The following is a 14,576-nucleotide window of genomic DNA, read 5'->3' as shown; positions in this document are numbered from 1 at the left end:
AATGCAACTATCAAGAGGTAAAGCGAAGCAAGTAGAGGCTGGATACAAAACACAACTAGCAAAAGGCAATGGAAATGGAGGCTAAATGTGAAATGCAACTATCAAGTGGCAAGGCAGATTGAGGCAGGATAGTTAGCTAGTAGCTTGGATCAGATGATATGGGTACATAGTAAGGCACATAGTTAGGTGGAGGGGAGGTGGTAGTACAGGTTCAGCAGGGAGTACTCACAGTTAAGTTACTCCTTGGTGTTGTGGGTCTTTGTCTGCTGAGTTGTTGGATGTCCATATATTATATCTTGGTGTGCCACGATAGGTAGAGATCAGAGCCCTGGTCCTGGTTGTCCTGAACAGATATGGGTGGACGTGGGCCTTAGTGATGGTGTGGCGTTGTCACAGGAAGCTTCCGGTTGCAGGCAGCGGACTGTAGAGTTGTTGTTACTGCGGTTGCTAGGCAATGCAGAGCAGCTGATGACACTTGCAGCGATTGGGGTGGCTCCTGCACAACTGTGTGATGGGGCGCTGCCACGACAGCAAAATAGGTGAGTCAGAGACTAGGGATGGGTGGGCATATCACGGGCAGAGTTGATGGCCCTAGGCCATTACGGCAAGGCAGGCAGAGACAGGCGTCGGCCTTGATCACTCAGGCCTTATTCACGAAGGCCGGCTGACGCCATCCGGCGGCAGCCTATAGGATTAGTAGGCACACGGGCCCAATGGGAGCGGACCGCTCTTCCTCGTTTGTTCTGGTTGCTAAGCAACCATATCAACCGCGGAGAGCGGCCATTTTAGGGCCCCGACTCTCGTGCTTGCTCGGCATGGAGATGAGGGCAGCAGGTGAATTAAAAATGCCGGATTGCACTTCCTGAGGGTCGTGAAGATATTGGGTGCAATACAGCTGATGCAGTTCATTGTGGGCATTGGGGGCAACGTTGGATCATCTGGCGGTCGCTTGTGGGCCACAGCCACGTTGCGGTTCTCGGCGGTGGGTGGTGGTGAGGGCTCCAGCAGGCCTTGAAACATAATTTGTTGTATAGACGCCTTACATTCATCCAATAAATAAATACAAAATAAAAACTTCCATATGAAATACAAGTTCACCTCACAAAAATCCACTGGTAAGAGTTCTGCAGCTTTCGGTGGAAATGTTCCCCTTCCAATTCCAGCAAAGAAAACAGCACCAATGGTAATCCTGGATAACCTTGTTACAGGATTGGTTTGCCACATTTCAAGAATAAAGAAACAACGTCTATTTAACAACTTCCTTTGTATTTATGACCTCTGCAGTGTCTTTGGTATAATTGTCAGGATGGTTCTTCTTAGTATGTTGCTTTCCTCTTGACAACCCCATTCTACTACTGTTACCGAAGGAACAGGCTCCTTTGTTCCACAGAATGTCTACTACTTCAACCAACTTTTGGCATAAGATGCTCAGACAGTATTATACATAAGTAGTAGTTCTACTTCAACTTGATAATTTAGAATTGTCAGGTGTTTTAAAGACAAGACTCTTCGACCTCCATAGGTAGGCAAGACACCCTTCCTTTCTAGGCTATAAGAAAAGGGCAGCCTCTTTCTCTCTTCTGTCCCTCTTATTGCCACTAATAGAACGTGTATCTGCTTTCAGACTGCTCCTCTTCCGACTTCAACAGTCTCAGCATTACAGATTGTTGACTTAATCGTCTTACAAGCACCCAGCTCCCTTCCCCAGCTTTAGTCATACCTTCATGGTTCCAGTAGCTACCCTGAAGCTGTACTGACATACTTCCAGCTGTGCATAACAATGTCACAATTGTATCGGAGGACTCTGAACCTTCAACAACTTTATCAACCTCAGAATGCATCTAGGTGGTTTTGGTTATCCTGACATAAAACATTATCACACCGCATTAACATTTTTTTTTACATTACGCACTTTGCATCATTGGATTGCGACTGACCTTTTGACTGTGCAGGCTGGGTTAGTATTGAGAGGGAAGCTGTCTCCCCTACACCCCTAGATGTTATTCTGCTTCACAATAAAAAGCTGCTGGCCAGTATGACTCCACCTTTAATAAAACATGTTGTGAAGGAATGGAAGAGATGTAATGAACTTTGAGATGAAAAATATCGACTGTGTGCGGACGTTAGTTTGTGGAGAAATTCAGCTGAGAAACAGGGTAACTATGCTTTATCGTGGATTTCATGGCAAAAAGCAGGTATTTTGAGAATTGGACCGGTCCAGGATGGTCCGAGTATGCTGGACTTTGAATTCTTGCGCTTTAAATATAAGCTGAATGCTGGGGAAATTCACTGTTACAATGTATTGCGGGACCTCTTCGCTGATAATTATTCGCTGTTGAATGCTGCAATGCATGCTCCGCTTGCGATCTTACTCCTCTCTAAGGCCATGTCTCTCTCTGTATCCACTTTATACAAATGTACTACATTTTCTCTGTTTACATTAGCATCGCAATGCGGTAGAGGATGTTTCAGACTTAGGTCGTTTGTTGTCGGATATTGAGTGCATATGTGCGAGGCCGGTTAAGTACAAAGTTGATTTAGAATTGCAGTATACGCAGTAGCGGATTCATTAGTACCTGTGTTAGTCTCCTTGTGAGATGCGGTCGTGCAGGCGGTTCAATGAGGATGTTTGCTGGAACTGTAAGAGTGATGTGGCTGTGTAGGAAAATTCAGCTGTTCTGGGATTGTGTTTTCCAGAGAATGGGCCTGTTCTTGGGTCTATCTCTACCCAGGGATCCACTTCTTGGTGTGTTGGACTTATTTCCTTCAGATATTGTATTGACTAGTGATAATAGTGATTAACTGTTCTGGACATATAGAACACTCATTCTTGCTCAGAGACATATTTAGAAATTCTGGAAAAGCAATACTCCCCCCCCCCCTGTGTTGATGATAGGCTACAGAGTTTGTCTCTCCTGTTTAGGAGGGAGAAAGTGTCCTTCAACGTTAAAGATCAACATCATATGTATGAGGCGATCTGGGGAGCGTTTAATGACCTGTTGTTTTCCATCACACTAAGGTTTTTTGCATCCCGTGCTCGACTGCCCCTGTATGTAGATGTTTATTCATTCCCCGTCTCATTTGGTGTTTTTATTTTTTCATCTCCACTTTTTCTACTTTTTTTCTCACCTTCTCAGCCTCTTTCTCTTTAGTTCTTTTCCTTCATAAACTGGATTGTTAAGATATATTCATGTAAGTCTTATACTTTGTACTAGAATTATTTTATTTTGATTCTTTGTTTGTGTAACTGTTAAAAGAATAAATATAATTTGGAGACAAAAAAAGAATGCGGGTGAATAGATCTTAACAGGGCTAGTTTCACTAGAAAGGATTCGTCTACTGGCGTTGGCAATGCTTGTTCTTCTTGTCAGTTCAGCAACTTATACATTTATAGAAGACTTGTTCTGGATGTTACAAGAATTAATCTTCAAAATAGAAACAGTTTTAGGTACACGCGACCACTCTTTAAGGAGCAACATTAACTTTAAAGACCCATAAAGAATTGTATTCCCCTTTCTTAACAGAGTTTCCGGTCAGGAATCACAATTGTTCACAAGCAACGTCTCTTTGATGGCATATACCTTGTAACACTTAGTGAAAGTCAGCTTTAGGTTTCCGATGATTTGGAAAGCATTCCCCTTCTTAATTGGAGACATGCAACCCCTCCAGTAACGTTTCAACAGTTCAACAATGGAAAAGGAAAGCTTTGTTTTATATGCGAGCACTCCGACTTGCATTTGAAGTGCACAGGATACATTTTCATTGTTAAGAGGACCCTCATAGCCACAAACAACTTCTACTCGCTCTCGCGCAAGTTATTATAGAGCTGGTAACAGTTACCAGCAAAAGTTTTAAAGTGAACCTGCACATGGAGCTTCACTCACCAGCTCCAGGAACACTGCGTTTGTGGGCTTCTTCCACTTCCCTACTTGGTGTGCTACTACTTTAGACACTATTGGGATGCACACCCCTCGACAGCATAGGTTTCTCCGGTCCGTCCCAAACCACTGAGAGTTTCCTGCTCTCCTCTGTCCCTCGGCTTGCTTCTGTACACGGGCCTCGGGTTGCAGCATGATCACGGCTCTGCAGTCACAGCCAGTAGGCGCACCCGGGAAGTCTTTCAACCATTGATTGATTGATATTTTATTTCTATCGCACTCGTACACAAGTGTTTCAGAGCGCGACAAGGCAAGGGAGGGGAACTGGGGAGAACAAAACAGCGATCTTACTAGGCCCAGTGACATTGAGAAGGCGCAAGTGCATGGGAGGGGGGAGGGGAAAAGTGCATGGAAGGGGGGAGAAGTGGAAAGTGCGAAGCAGAGGAGAAACAGATAAATAACAATAAATAAATAATAAATGCAACAGTGGTAATGCCGCCAGCAATTTGCAAGTGCTAGGTTTTAGGCAGCAGACAGGGTAGGTCTGATAAGTGCAGGAAGAAAAAAAAGGGGGGGCTGTATGGGTACAGATACAGACCCCAGTGCAAGGGGTGGCCCGGTAGCAGTGCGGGAAGGTGGCAAGATGAGCAGGTACCCGGGCCCGAAGGACAGAGGGTGGCCAGGTGCACGGTGCCAAGAGAGAACAGATCAGCAGGGGAGAGGGGGAGTGAAGGCAGAAGAAAAGAGGACGGTCTTGAGGTGCTTGCGGAACCAGAGATGGTTCTCCTCAAGTTTTAGAGTGGCAGGGAGGCTGTTCCAGATGGAGGCCCCAGCCGAAGACAGAGATCTACCCCCAGCTCGTTTCTTAGAAAAACGACTGACGACTGAACCATGGCACGTCTCTCTCCGTGCAGCCAAAACCAAGAAGGGTCTGTGAACACAGGACTCTATCAGGACCTGCAGGTGAAGTCTGCTTTCCTCTTGACTCAGTGTCCCTTAAGTGAACACACTTGATCATAAACTGTCTGCCTCATGCTCTTCTCTTTCTGCTACTACTACCAGCTACGCCAGCTCCATTCTACCTCTCCTCCTGCTCCAGCCCTTTATGATTCTTAGGAAGGGAAATTGATTTCAGGCGCAGGCCCTTCTCGTTAATTGCCTGACCCTGCCAAGGAGTGTTAGGTCTAATTGCCTGACCTTCCTTTCTACATGCCTCTATAGCCCTCTTCTTTGTCTCAGTCCCCATGGGATCCTGGGACATGTAGTTCACTTTAGTGAAATCAGGTTTTTCTACTTCTTTTATTGAAATAAGGGTAGATTTAATTCCCTTGGTATTTTCAAAAGAGGAATTGTAGGTTTAACCTTATTAGAGGAAGAGGGCGTAGAGAAGGTAACATTTCCTCCCTTCCTTGTAGTATACCTTTGGTACTAAGGAGGATGCTTGGTTTTAGGGATAACAAAAATGTGTTATTTTGATGTAATAGGTTTGGCTTTTACAACCTCAGGTTTTACCACCTTAGTTTTAACAGGAGGTTGAGAGATGTTAAAATGGCAATAGGTCATAACCTCTTCTGGCATCATGATAAACGTATCCCTTTTAGAGGAACCATATTGAGTGCTATCACACAAATTCTCCACATTACGCAGGGCCCTGTCTTCACCCAGGTGATCCTCCAGCAGTGCACCACCCCCAGGATTGGGAGTAGGAAGCATCTTCCCTCTCCTGGCCACCTGGAAGGAGACTTTAGGTAGGGTTTTGGTGAAGGATCCGCAGGACTCTTCACAGATTGCAGTTGCACCTCTGCCTGTACCTAGCCTACAAAGGTCATAATAACGCATGACAACATCAAAAGACAGCATTAACAGTAAAGCTTGTCACCCATCTAAAGATAAAGGACTTTATAACTGAACTCTTCCTTTTCTGCACTTCTGAATGCTGAATGTAACACATACCGTTCATTAAAAAAAACGACACACAGCGATCTGCAACAAAGCGAGAACAATTGGAATTGTGATAACATGTGTAGTCCCCTGACTTTGCCACAATGAATACTGCGGAACAAGGCTTGGATGTGCCATAGCACTAAGAATTAAGAATGAGAATATCGCTGAAGTTTGTCTCTGGAATCTCACATACAAGTCCACTTCCGACTTAAGGTTGTGAAGAATCCTGTGAATTATTCATTGCAGAAACCGGTCGACTGTTTCAGATGTGTGTTGATTATTGACAGACACCTCACTTAAAAATCATTTTAATTGTTTTCAGTTACATCTGTTACCAATGACTAGAATTGTTTAAAGTAGGTAGAGGAAGTCAGGTGGTTATGATATTTCATCACACACTTTTCTGAGAAGGTACACTGCAGATATGGAGTTCCATCTATAGTACTTACATCAACTTATCACACGCAGTTCTTTTTTCCTTTAGGTAGGCGCTGCACAAGCACACTCTAGGGTAGAAACGACCCAGCTCAAATGGAAAGTGCAATCTTTCTGTATCCCAATCATTTGAAGTAATAATTCTGATGCCTTTTCACATTGTGTTAACCTTCATGCAGTCGATGTGAAAAACACAGTTCTCATTACACAACCTCTACTCGTGGGTATTTGTATCTGGATAGTACTCACCACAGGCGGGCTCTCGTTCATGTCACAGTAAGTCAAGAGTTCATAAAGCGTTACTCCAAAAGACCACATATCCGAGGCATAGAAAAATTTACATTCCTTCAGGCACTCCACGGCATACCTAAACAGGGATCGAACAAAGACAAACCATGATTGAGTGATACACGACTGGATAGCACTGCCACAGCAGCAAGGCCCAATAAAATAACGAATAGAACAAAAACAGACAAAACTGTATCAGGAGACAACTATGATCAGTGCAATCCGCCCATCAGTGCACAGGACCATAGCGTCCAAAACTGAGACATCTGAGGTGGAGAGTGAAATAGATATCAATACATTTTGAAAGTAAGGTTATTGATGTGTGGAATTACAGTGCATTATTTCATAAGGAAGAGGTACAGACACATTTAAATGTAAAGGTTGTGATTCAACCAATTAAACTGCCATGATAAACAATTACAATCAGTAAGGATTAAGCAAGGAAAGGACAGACTAGAACTCATCTGCTGACCCAGTCTGTTTCTGCAGGAACAAACGCCAGTCAAGTGCCACAAAAGCAGGTGAGACAAGCATTCACTCCTCCTCCCCTGAATCTTTATTACCAAAATACTGGGCTGTCTCCTTCTTCCCGCACCCGGTAGTATTCGGAGCCCTCAGGAATGGCCTTGGCAAGACCAAAATCCCCGATCTTCACCACGTTCTCATTCTCTACCAGAACATTGCGTGCAGCCAAGTCTCTGTGAATGTAGTGCTGAGAGTGCAGGTAAGACATTCCCTGCAATGAAGGGAAGGATAAAATTAGTTACCAGAAACAATAGTTTTGCAGCTAGGTAGACTTTGACATGCGTTCACCTGTCTTATACACACAGTAAAATGTAAGCACGTCACTCTGTCAAAACCTATACTGCAGAAGAGCAATTTAACTATAAAACTAGCTTTATAGCTTGGTGACTATTTGGATGCATAGACATTTCTAAAGTGCAACACTATGGGGTAAGTAATGGGACACAGAGGGTCATTGAGGGGGCAAGGGTGTAAGGAATGGGATTAGTCAAGGACTGAACAAATATTGTCTGACTATTTGTCTCGTATATTTAAAATCACAAACTTGCATTCTTGACCCACCAAGGAGGCTAAAAGAATACAAGCGCACAAAACTTTGGTAAATTCATGCTGCACAGTGTTCAACCTTCTTCCAGTCTGCATAGCCTTAATGAGCTCTGATCTGATACATTAATGAGAGCTACAGCAAGTCACAGTTTCTGGGTAAAGGCACAAAAGAGAACATTTCATTCCTCCCCAAAAAGATGTATGCATTATGTCAGCTGCATGAAGGATTTGACCCATAGACTTGTGTCTGTGATCAGTTTACAGTGTATATTTGCAAGTTAGGTGCTCATTCATTGGGTTCCCTGACAACGGAAAGGCAACATGACATACCCAAGCATTTTAATGCAAAATCCAATAATGGAGGCTATGAAAATGTGCACCATTTAGTTGCAACCCTTATGTATTCCCCAACTGCCTATAATGTAGTCCCATTATACCCATATTTTCTTCCAAAGCTTGTAAAGAGAACTCTGTATGACCTTCTTTAATCTAGAGCACACTAAATGCGAGGTCATATGCATAGATCACTGCTCTTAGTCATTTCAACCATGCATCTAGTCTATCTGGGTTTACAGGTCATCTGCATAGAATCAGGGCTGCCAGATAAATCCTTGATCTGTAAATAGACAAAATTCAAGAGAAGCACATGCATTTGTTTACCTCACAAATCTGTTGAGCAAACAGTAGGATCTGCGCCAGGCCAACCTTGTGTTTGGGCAAGTAGTCCCGAAGGCTCCCCAGTGGCACATATTCCATAATCAGCTGAACAACCTTTTCTCCTGAAACAACAGTGTAACACCCAATTCAAAGAAGACAAAGGCTTAGAGCAAATGCTACCAACAAAAAAGTACACATTAGACATTGAATGAAATCCTTTTTATGATGTTCCCTCTACTCCCATTTCATGTAATCATATTGCATACCACCATATAATATCATAAATTACTTGGTGCAATCCTATTTCTGATGCTTGGATCTGCTTAGATTCACATGCTGTGCATAGGCTACCATCTAGTGGTAGTTGCAGAGTATTTGATGACTATGTTGGGAAGGAAATGAACCGATCCCAGCCCTCTAAGCACTTTAGGGTGAAGTGAGTCCCATGAAGAGACATGTGGTGTGCTGGGGCGTACTAAGAGGCTCCACACGGCCATAATATTATGATGTATGACATTTATAACGCGCCTGTACACAAGTGTTTCTAGGCGTGACAAGACGAGGAGGGGGAAACAAAGGGAGGACAAAACAACAATCTTATTAAGCCTTGTGTCATTCAGGTCGCACAAGTGCGGGGAAGCAGGAGGGGAGAAGTGCCAGGGGTGCAGGCGAAGGGAGAAGTGCAGGTAACTCAATGAGTGCAGCCAGAGGGTGGTTCATAAGTGCAGCGAGAAAAGACTGTAGGGTTGCAGATACAGACCCTTAAGTGCTGGGCGAGCACAGAAGCAGTGCGAGGGCAAGTGGACATGCAGGAACCTGGGCCCGAGTTCGGAGGGTAGCCAGGTGAACAGTGCGTGGGGCAGTAAGGGACATCAGCAGGGGAGAGGAAGAGATAAAGTGGTAGCAAAAAGGAAGGTATTGAGTTGCTTCCGGAACCAGAGGTGGTGATGCTCAAGTTTGAGAGGGGCAGGGATGCTGTTCCAGAGAGAGGCCCTAGCCGAGGAGAGATATCTGCCCCTCCACTTTCTGCTTGGAGAAGCATCTGACCCTCAGAGAGTTGGAGGTGGATGAGCAGAGAGCTCGAGAAGGAAGATGGTTAGGAGGAGAAAGTTGGAGGTAGTGCGGCCCCAGGCCCCAGAAAACCTTGTGGATGATGCAAAGGGTCTTGAACTTGCTCTGTGCAGCCACAGGGAGCCAGTGGAGAGATTTCAGTGCTGGAGAGATACGATGCCTGGGCTTGAGGCCAAGGACAAGTCTTGCAGTCTTGTTCGGGATAAGTTGTAAAGGTCGAAGAGTAGAGACAGGCAGATTTAGAAAGAGGCTGGTGCAGTAGTCCAGCCTAGAGAGGACCAGGGCTCTGGAGACAATGAGATAAGGAAGCATACCTCTGAGCAGGTGCTGCTGATAGTCTGACTTTGTAGAGACGTCAGAGATTTAAGGAGAGAAGGAGAGGGTGGAGTTGAAGATGAGACCAAGGTTCTTAGCCTCACAGGAAGGAGCAGAGAGAGAGTAAAGGAGGGAGCAGTTGTCCAGATTAGGAGGATCTCAGTCTTACTGTCATTAAGGCAGAGATCATTGGTGGCACACCATTGCTGAATTGCGGACAGATAGTCTGGAATGAGAGAAGGAGCAGAGGTGGCTGAGGGGAGCCTGAAAGAGATCTGGGTGTCATCCGAGTAACACTGAAAATTGGAGCAGAAAGTAGCTTTGCTGTGGGCAAAAGGTGTCAGGTAGCGGTTGAAAAGCCAGGGAGAAAGGTTAGACCCCTGGGGAACACCACAAGTAGAGCGAGAGATATAAAAGCGGAAGGACCCGAGTTGGGCCCGGGCGGGTAGGTCGGTGAGAAAGGAGCTCAACCAGGCCATGGCTTGCTCAGTAATGCCCTGGGTGTCCTGGGGGCGATTGAGCAGGATGGCATGGTCGACTGTATTGCAAGCAGAGGATAGATCGAGGAGTATGAGGACAGAAGGAAGATTAGAGTCAAGATTAGAGAGCAGGTCTTCACAGGTGTTCAGGAGAGCAGTTTCGTGCTTCTGGCAGCTCTGAACGAAAGACTGGTGGTTGTGAAGACAACCAATAGATTCAGTATGCAGATTAAGCTGGGAGATGGACAGCTTTACCAGGAGTTTGCCCAGGAAAGGAGTGATGGAGATCGGGCGACAGTTAGCCAGAGAGGAAGGATCAGCAGAGGGCTTCTTTAAAAGGGGTGCACAAGGTAGTGCTTAAGGGGGCAGGGTAAGGTTCCAGTGGCAAAGGAGTGATTGCAGAAATTGGCCAAGGCTGGACCAAGGGTGTCGATGTGGTCCTTGATGGTTCTGGATGAGCAGGGGAGAACATGCTTTGATGAGACTTATATAGATTGGACTTGTCTAGAATCATCATCAGGGGTGAACAAGGGAAAGGAGGAGAAATTAGGAGGAGAAACGGCCATAGACGGGCCAGGAGTGGTAAAGGAGGAAGGAAGAAGAGGAGGTAGAGGGTGGACAGGATGTCCTGAGTTTTAGAAGTGAAATGAGAAGACAAGGCCGTGCAGAGGGCCTAGGAGGGAACAGAAGAGGTAGAGACTGCAATATGATTAGCCAGCTCCTTGCAGATTTTGAAATGTACGGCCGAGTTGTTAGACGGCGCAGAGACTCGGGCTAGGATCTAGGCTCTCTTCTTAGAGAGAACAGAGTCTCTACTGCCTTTGGAGCAGGCAGCAGGCCAGTTTGTCAGGGGGTGCGCCTGATGCCCTCCACTTCCTCTCACCTGTCCTAAACTCGCATTTAAGGGTGGTAAGGTCGGAATCGTCCAAAGAGTTGCACTTGGATGTGGGCTTAAAACGGATCCTCATGACAGGGGCAAGGACGTCCAGAGTGTTAAAGATAGAGAGATGAAGGTTAGACAGGGCTGTGTCAAGGTGTGAGTCAGCCAAAGGTGCAGGGGAAGGAAAGAAAGTAGTGGCGAAAGCCTCAACTGACACGCTTCATGGGTCGGATGACCGAGAAGGTAGGTAGCAGTGCTGGAGTCGGCTTGACCTGGGGGGTAGAGAGAGAGGTGGGAGGAAAGGAAAAATTCATACGTACTCCAAGAGAGAGAGGAGTGGTAAGAGGGTTAGAGAAGGGAAGGTCTGAGGCGATCAGAACATCAAGGGTGTGCCCTGCAGAGTGAGTCGGGCCAGAGGAAAGAATAGTGGGAGAAAGCGAAAGAGAGAAAGAGAGAGAAAGAGAGCGAAAGAGAGAAAGAGAGAGAAAGAGAGAGAGAAAGAGAAAAAGAGAAAGAGAGAAAGAGAGAAAAAGAGAAAAAGAAAGAGAAAGAAAGAAAGAGAGAAAGAAAGAGAGAGTCGCAAAGGTTGCGGAAGAGTCCTGAAGAGTGACTAGTATCATCCAGGTGGATGTTCAGGTCTCCGAGAAGTTCAGAAGTAGAGGCAAGGAGGGAGGAGGAGAGGTCAGCCCACTCAGAGAGGAAGAGGGCGACCTGGCCAGGAGGTCTGTAGATAGTGGCCACAGTGATAGAGGGGCTAGGCGAGCTGGAGTGTCTGCAGACCAGGAATTCAAAGGAGGTGTAGTCCTGCGCTGGAATGACTGAAGCAGTGATCCACTCTGGGAAAATCAAGGCTACACCCCTGCCGGGATGGTTGGTTCTGGGTTCGGAGAGGATCTTGTAGCCATGAGGAAGGAGAGTGTCAAAACTTGTGACAGAGCTGACCGTGAACCAAATCCCGGTGAGACCGAGTACATCCAAATCAAGCTCTTCCAGGAGACGGCAGATGTCAGAGGAATGTTTGACTGCCGAGCGAGAGTTGAGAGTAGCTACGTGGAGCAGGTTGCCACATTTGAAGGACTTCTGTGGAGGGGTAGGCCAAGTGTTGGAGGTCCCCGAGGATGGGCAGAGGAGGAAGGAAGAGAAGGCAGGGTAGTCATAGAGGAAGAAGAGAGTGCCAGAGAGGTGGCGGAGGAAGGAGGCAGGGTGGCCAGAGAAGCAGCCGAGGGTGCCGAAGAGGTGGCAGAGGAGCCAGAAAGGGGTAAAAGGGGATAGCAGGAGAGGAAAGGAAGTTGATAAGGCATGGGAAGCGTCTATCAAAAAGGAGGAGATTGGCCTGAGGACCCTGGACCAAGATGATGCCATTTAAGTAGACATTAATGATGGTCTTAGAGGAGTGGAAGGGGGCCAGGAGGGCCTCTCATCGGGTGCCACCATTAATGGGAGAGGAGGAAAAAGGAGAGAGAACAAAGACCATATGGGGGTCCATAGGCCTGGAGAGGGAACGACAAAGAGTATGATGTCGGTAAGGTCTGTCTGGAGGAAGCACTGGTGTAGGCATCAGCGATAGGGAGGCCTGGGTGGGAGACCACAATGTCCCTTTTGAGCTTCTTTCTACCAGACCTAGTGAGAGGGATAGGATAGTCAATAGAAAAGCAGTTAGAGAAGATAGGTGAGACAGAGAGCACCATAGATTGTGTGGGGAGGAAAGGGGGCCCAATCAGGGGGCGTAGCGCTGGGAGGCAGACAGGAGGGAGACACAAGGGGGAGGGACACGAAAGGGAGGGGAGCACAACAATGAACAAGAACAACAGACCTGCGAAATAAGATGCAATAAAGAAGCATCAACAAAGCACACAAAAGCACAAAAGGGAACCTAGAAGTAAAGAATGCAGGAAATGCAATATAATGCCAAATCCGAAGAGAACAACACCATGTCAAAACTGTAGAGAAAAACACAAAGTCAATACCCTCAACAAGGCAACAATCACAACAAGGAACCTAGAAGTAAAGAATGCAGGAAATGTGATGTAAAGCCAAAAATCATAGAGCACAACACAATGGGCCTCGTTACAAGTCCGGCGGTAACCCTGCTGGTGCTACCTGCGGGTTTGCAGCCGGACTTGCAATATTTACCGGCACCTGGCTTGCCGGTAACACCGGGGGATTACAACCCCGGCATTCCGGGAAGTCAGGCGCCGGTCAATGGTAAATCCCCATTCCCATTGAGTCTTGTAGGACTGAATAAGGAATGGGGACCACGGAAGCACCGGCACCCGCCCGCAGCGTCATAATGTGCCGGTCCGATTACAACAGTGCCAGTAGGCTTACTGGCACCGTTGTTACCGGACTGGCACAGTCGTAATGAGGCCCAATGTCAATACAGTACAAACAATAGGTCAAAGAAGGGAAGGGGCTAAGATGCGAGAGGAAAGTAGGGAACGCTAGGGGGGTCATGGACAGGATGTAGGGACCTTCCATGCGTGGGGAGCGCACGCGGCTTGCGAAGCAGGAGGGGTGCATGTGGCCTAAGTTGCGAGGTAGTGCACGCAGCCTAAGTTGCGAGGGTCTGCACAGGACATAAGTTGTGGCGCGGCCTAATGCGAGGGAGCGCACACAGATAGAGAAGCAGGGGGTGCACGCGTCCTAAATTGTGAGGGAAGGGACATGGCCTATGTTGCGCATGAGTACGCGCAGCTTAAATTGCGATGGCGCGCACGTATGCGGCATAGAAGTGAGCGTGCCAGTGAAGGGGATCTAGTGCGAGGACCGGTTGCAGAGAGGCAGAAGGGGCACAAGGTCAGGGGGATTGCGTGGAAAGTAGTGAAGCTAACTCTCCCCGCACCTTCTTACCTTGCGGCCGTAGACAGGAGGGTCTAATAATGTGAATTTTAGATGTTTAGACTTAGTGTGTGCTTATAAGCAGATGCCATTTTGTAAACATGGCAGAAGTATAGGGCCTGCATAGCAGCGTGTTAGACACAGGCCACAAACCTGATGAAAAACCTGAATAGGCCCAAGCACTGATGAGAGAGAGACCTGTGCTGCTAATTTCACAAAAACCCTCCTTTGTTCTAAAACTGTTGCCAATATGTTTATCTCGAGAAGAATGTATCCTGCAAAGCCACAGGACACTGCTAAGCACCTTGCTGCACGTGTAATCACAAACAGGCCAGAGCAAGCCATGCCCCTCCCCCACCCAGCCAACTACAAATTATAGTCCCTATAACTGTCCGAATCTGGAGACCACTGAATTCCGAGATACCAGCTGAACACAGGCCACCAACCATAAAAAAGCCAACCATAAAAGATCTAAGAGAATGGTCACCCTCGTGATTTGTAAGGCGAGGTACAGGGAGGGATACATTATAGTTCAAAAGCGAGGGTGGAAGCCTTGAAAGCAAGACGATGCAACTGGGATGTGTGAAATCTGTGCGGGTTACAGTGTCCTTGAGCCTCCCCCTGTACAGGTCCATGATCATGTCAGGTGCCCTGTGCAATGATAGAGTAGCACTGTTAGTAGTAACTAATTGTCTTTTCGACCTTGGTTCCCTGGAGACG

The 14,576-nt window shown here is 46.7% G+C and overlaps 1 protein-coding gene across 2 annotated transcripts in view; it reads right to left on the bottom strand.

The window, feature by feature from the left end:
* TYK2 (tyrosine kinase 2) overlaps positions 1 to 14,576 on the bottom strand; it is a 1,212,497-nt gene that overhangs the window by 61,368 nt on the left and 1,136,553 nt on the right. For both annotated transcript variants that reach the window (XM_069604089.1, XM_069604090.1), the window contains exons 20-22: positions 8,277 to 8,395; positions 7,109 to 7,281; positions 6,507 to 6,624 (exon numbers count right to left, since the gene is read on the bottom strand). In XM_069604089.1, coding sequence (XP_069460190.1) covers positions 6,507 to 6,624; positions 7,109 to 7,281; positions 8,277 to 8,395 — 410 coding nt within the window. The remainder of the gene's footprint in view (positions 1 to 6,506; positions 6,625 to 7,108; positions 7,282 to 8,276; positions 8,396 to 14,576) is intronic.

This window comes from Ambystoma mexicanum, chromosome 3q (assembly GCF_040938575.1).
Source record: "Ambystoma mexicanum isolate Mex_15411 chromosome 3q, UKY_AmexF1_1, whole genome shotgun sequence".
Lineage (NCBI taxonomy): Eukaryota > Metazoa > Chordata > Amphibia > Caudata > Ambystomatidae > Ambystoma > Ambystoma mexicanum.
The sequence above is the reverse complement of the archived record's forward strand: the minus strand, read 5'-3'. Positions and strand labels throughout refer to the sequence as shown.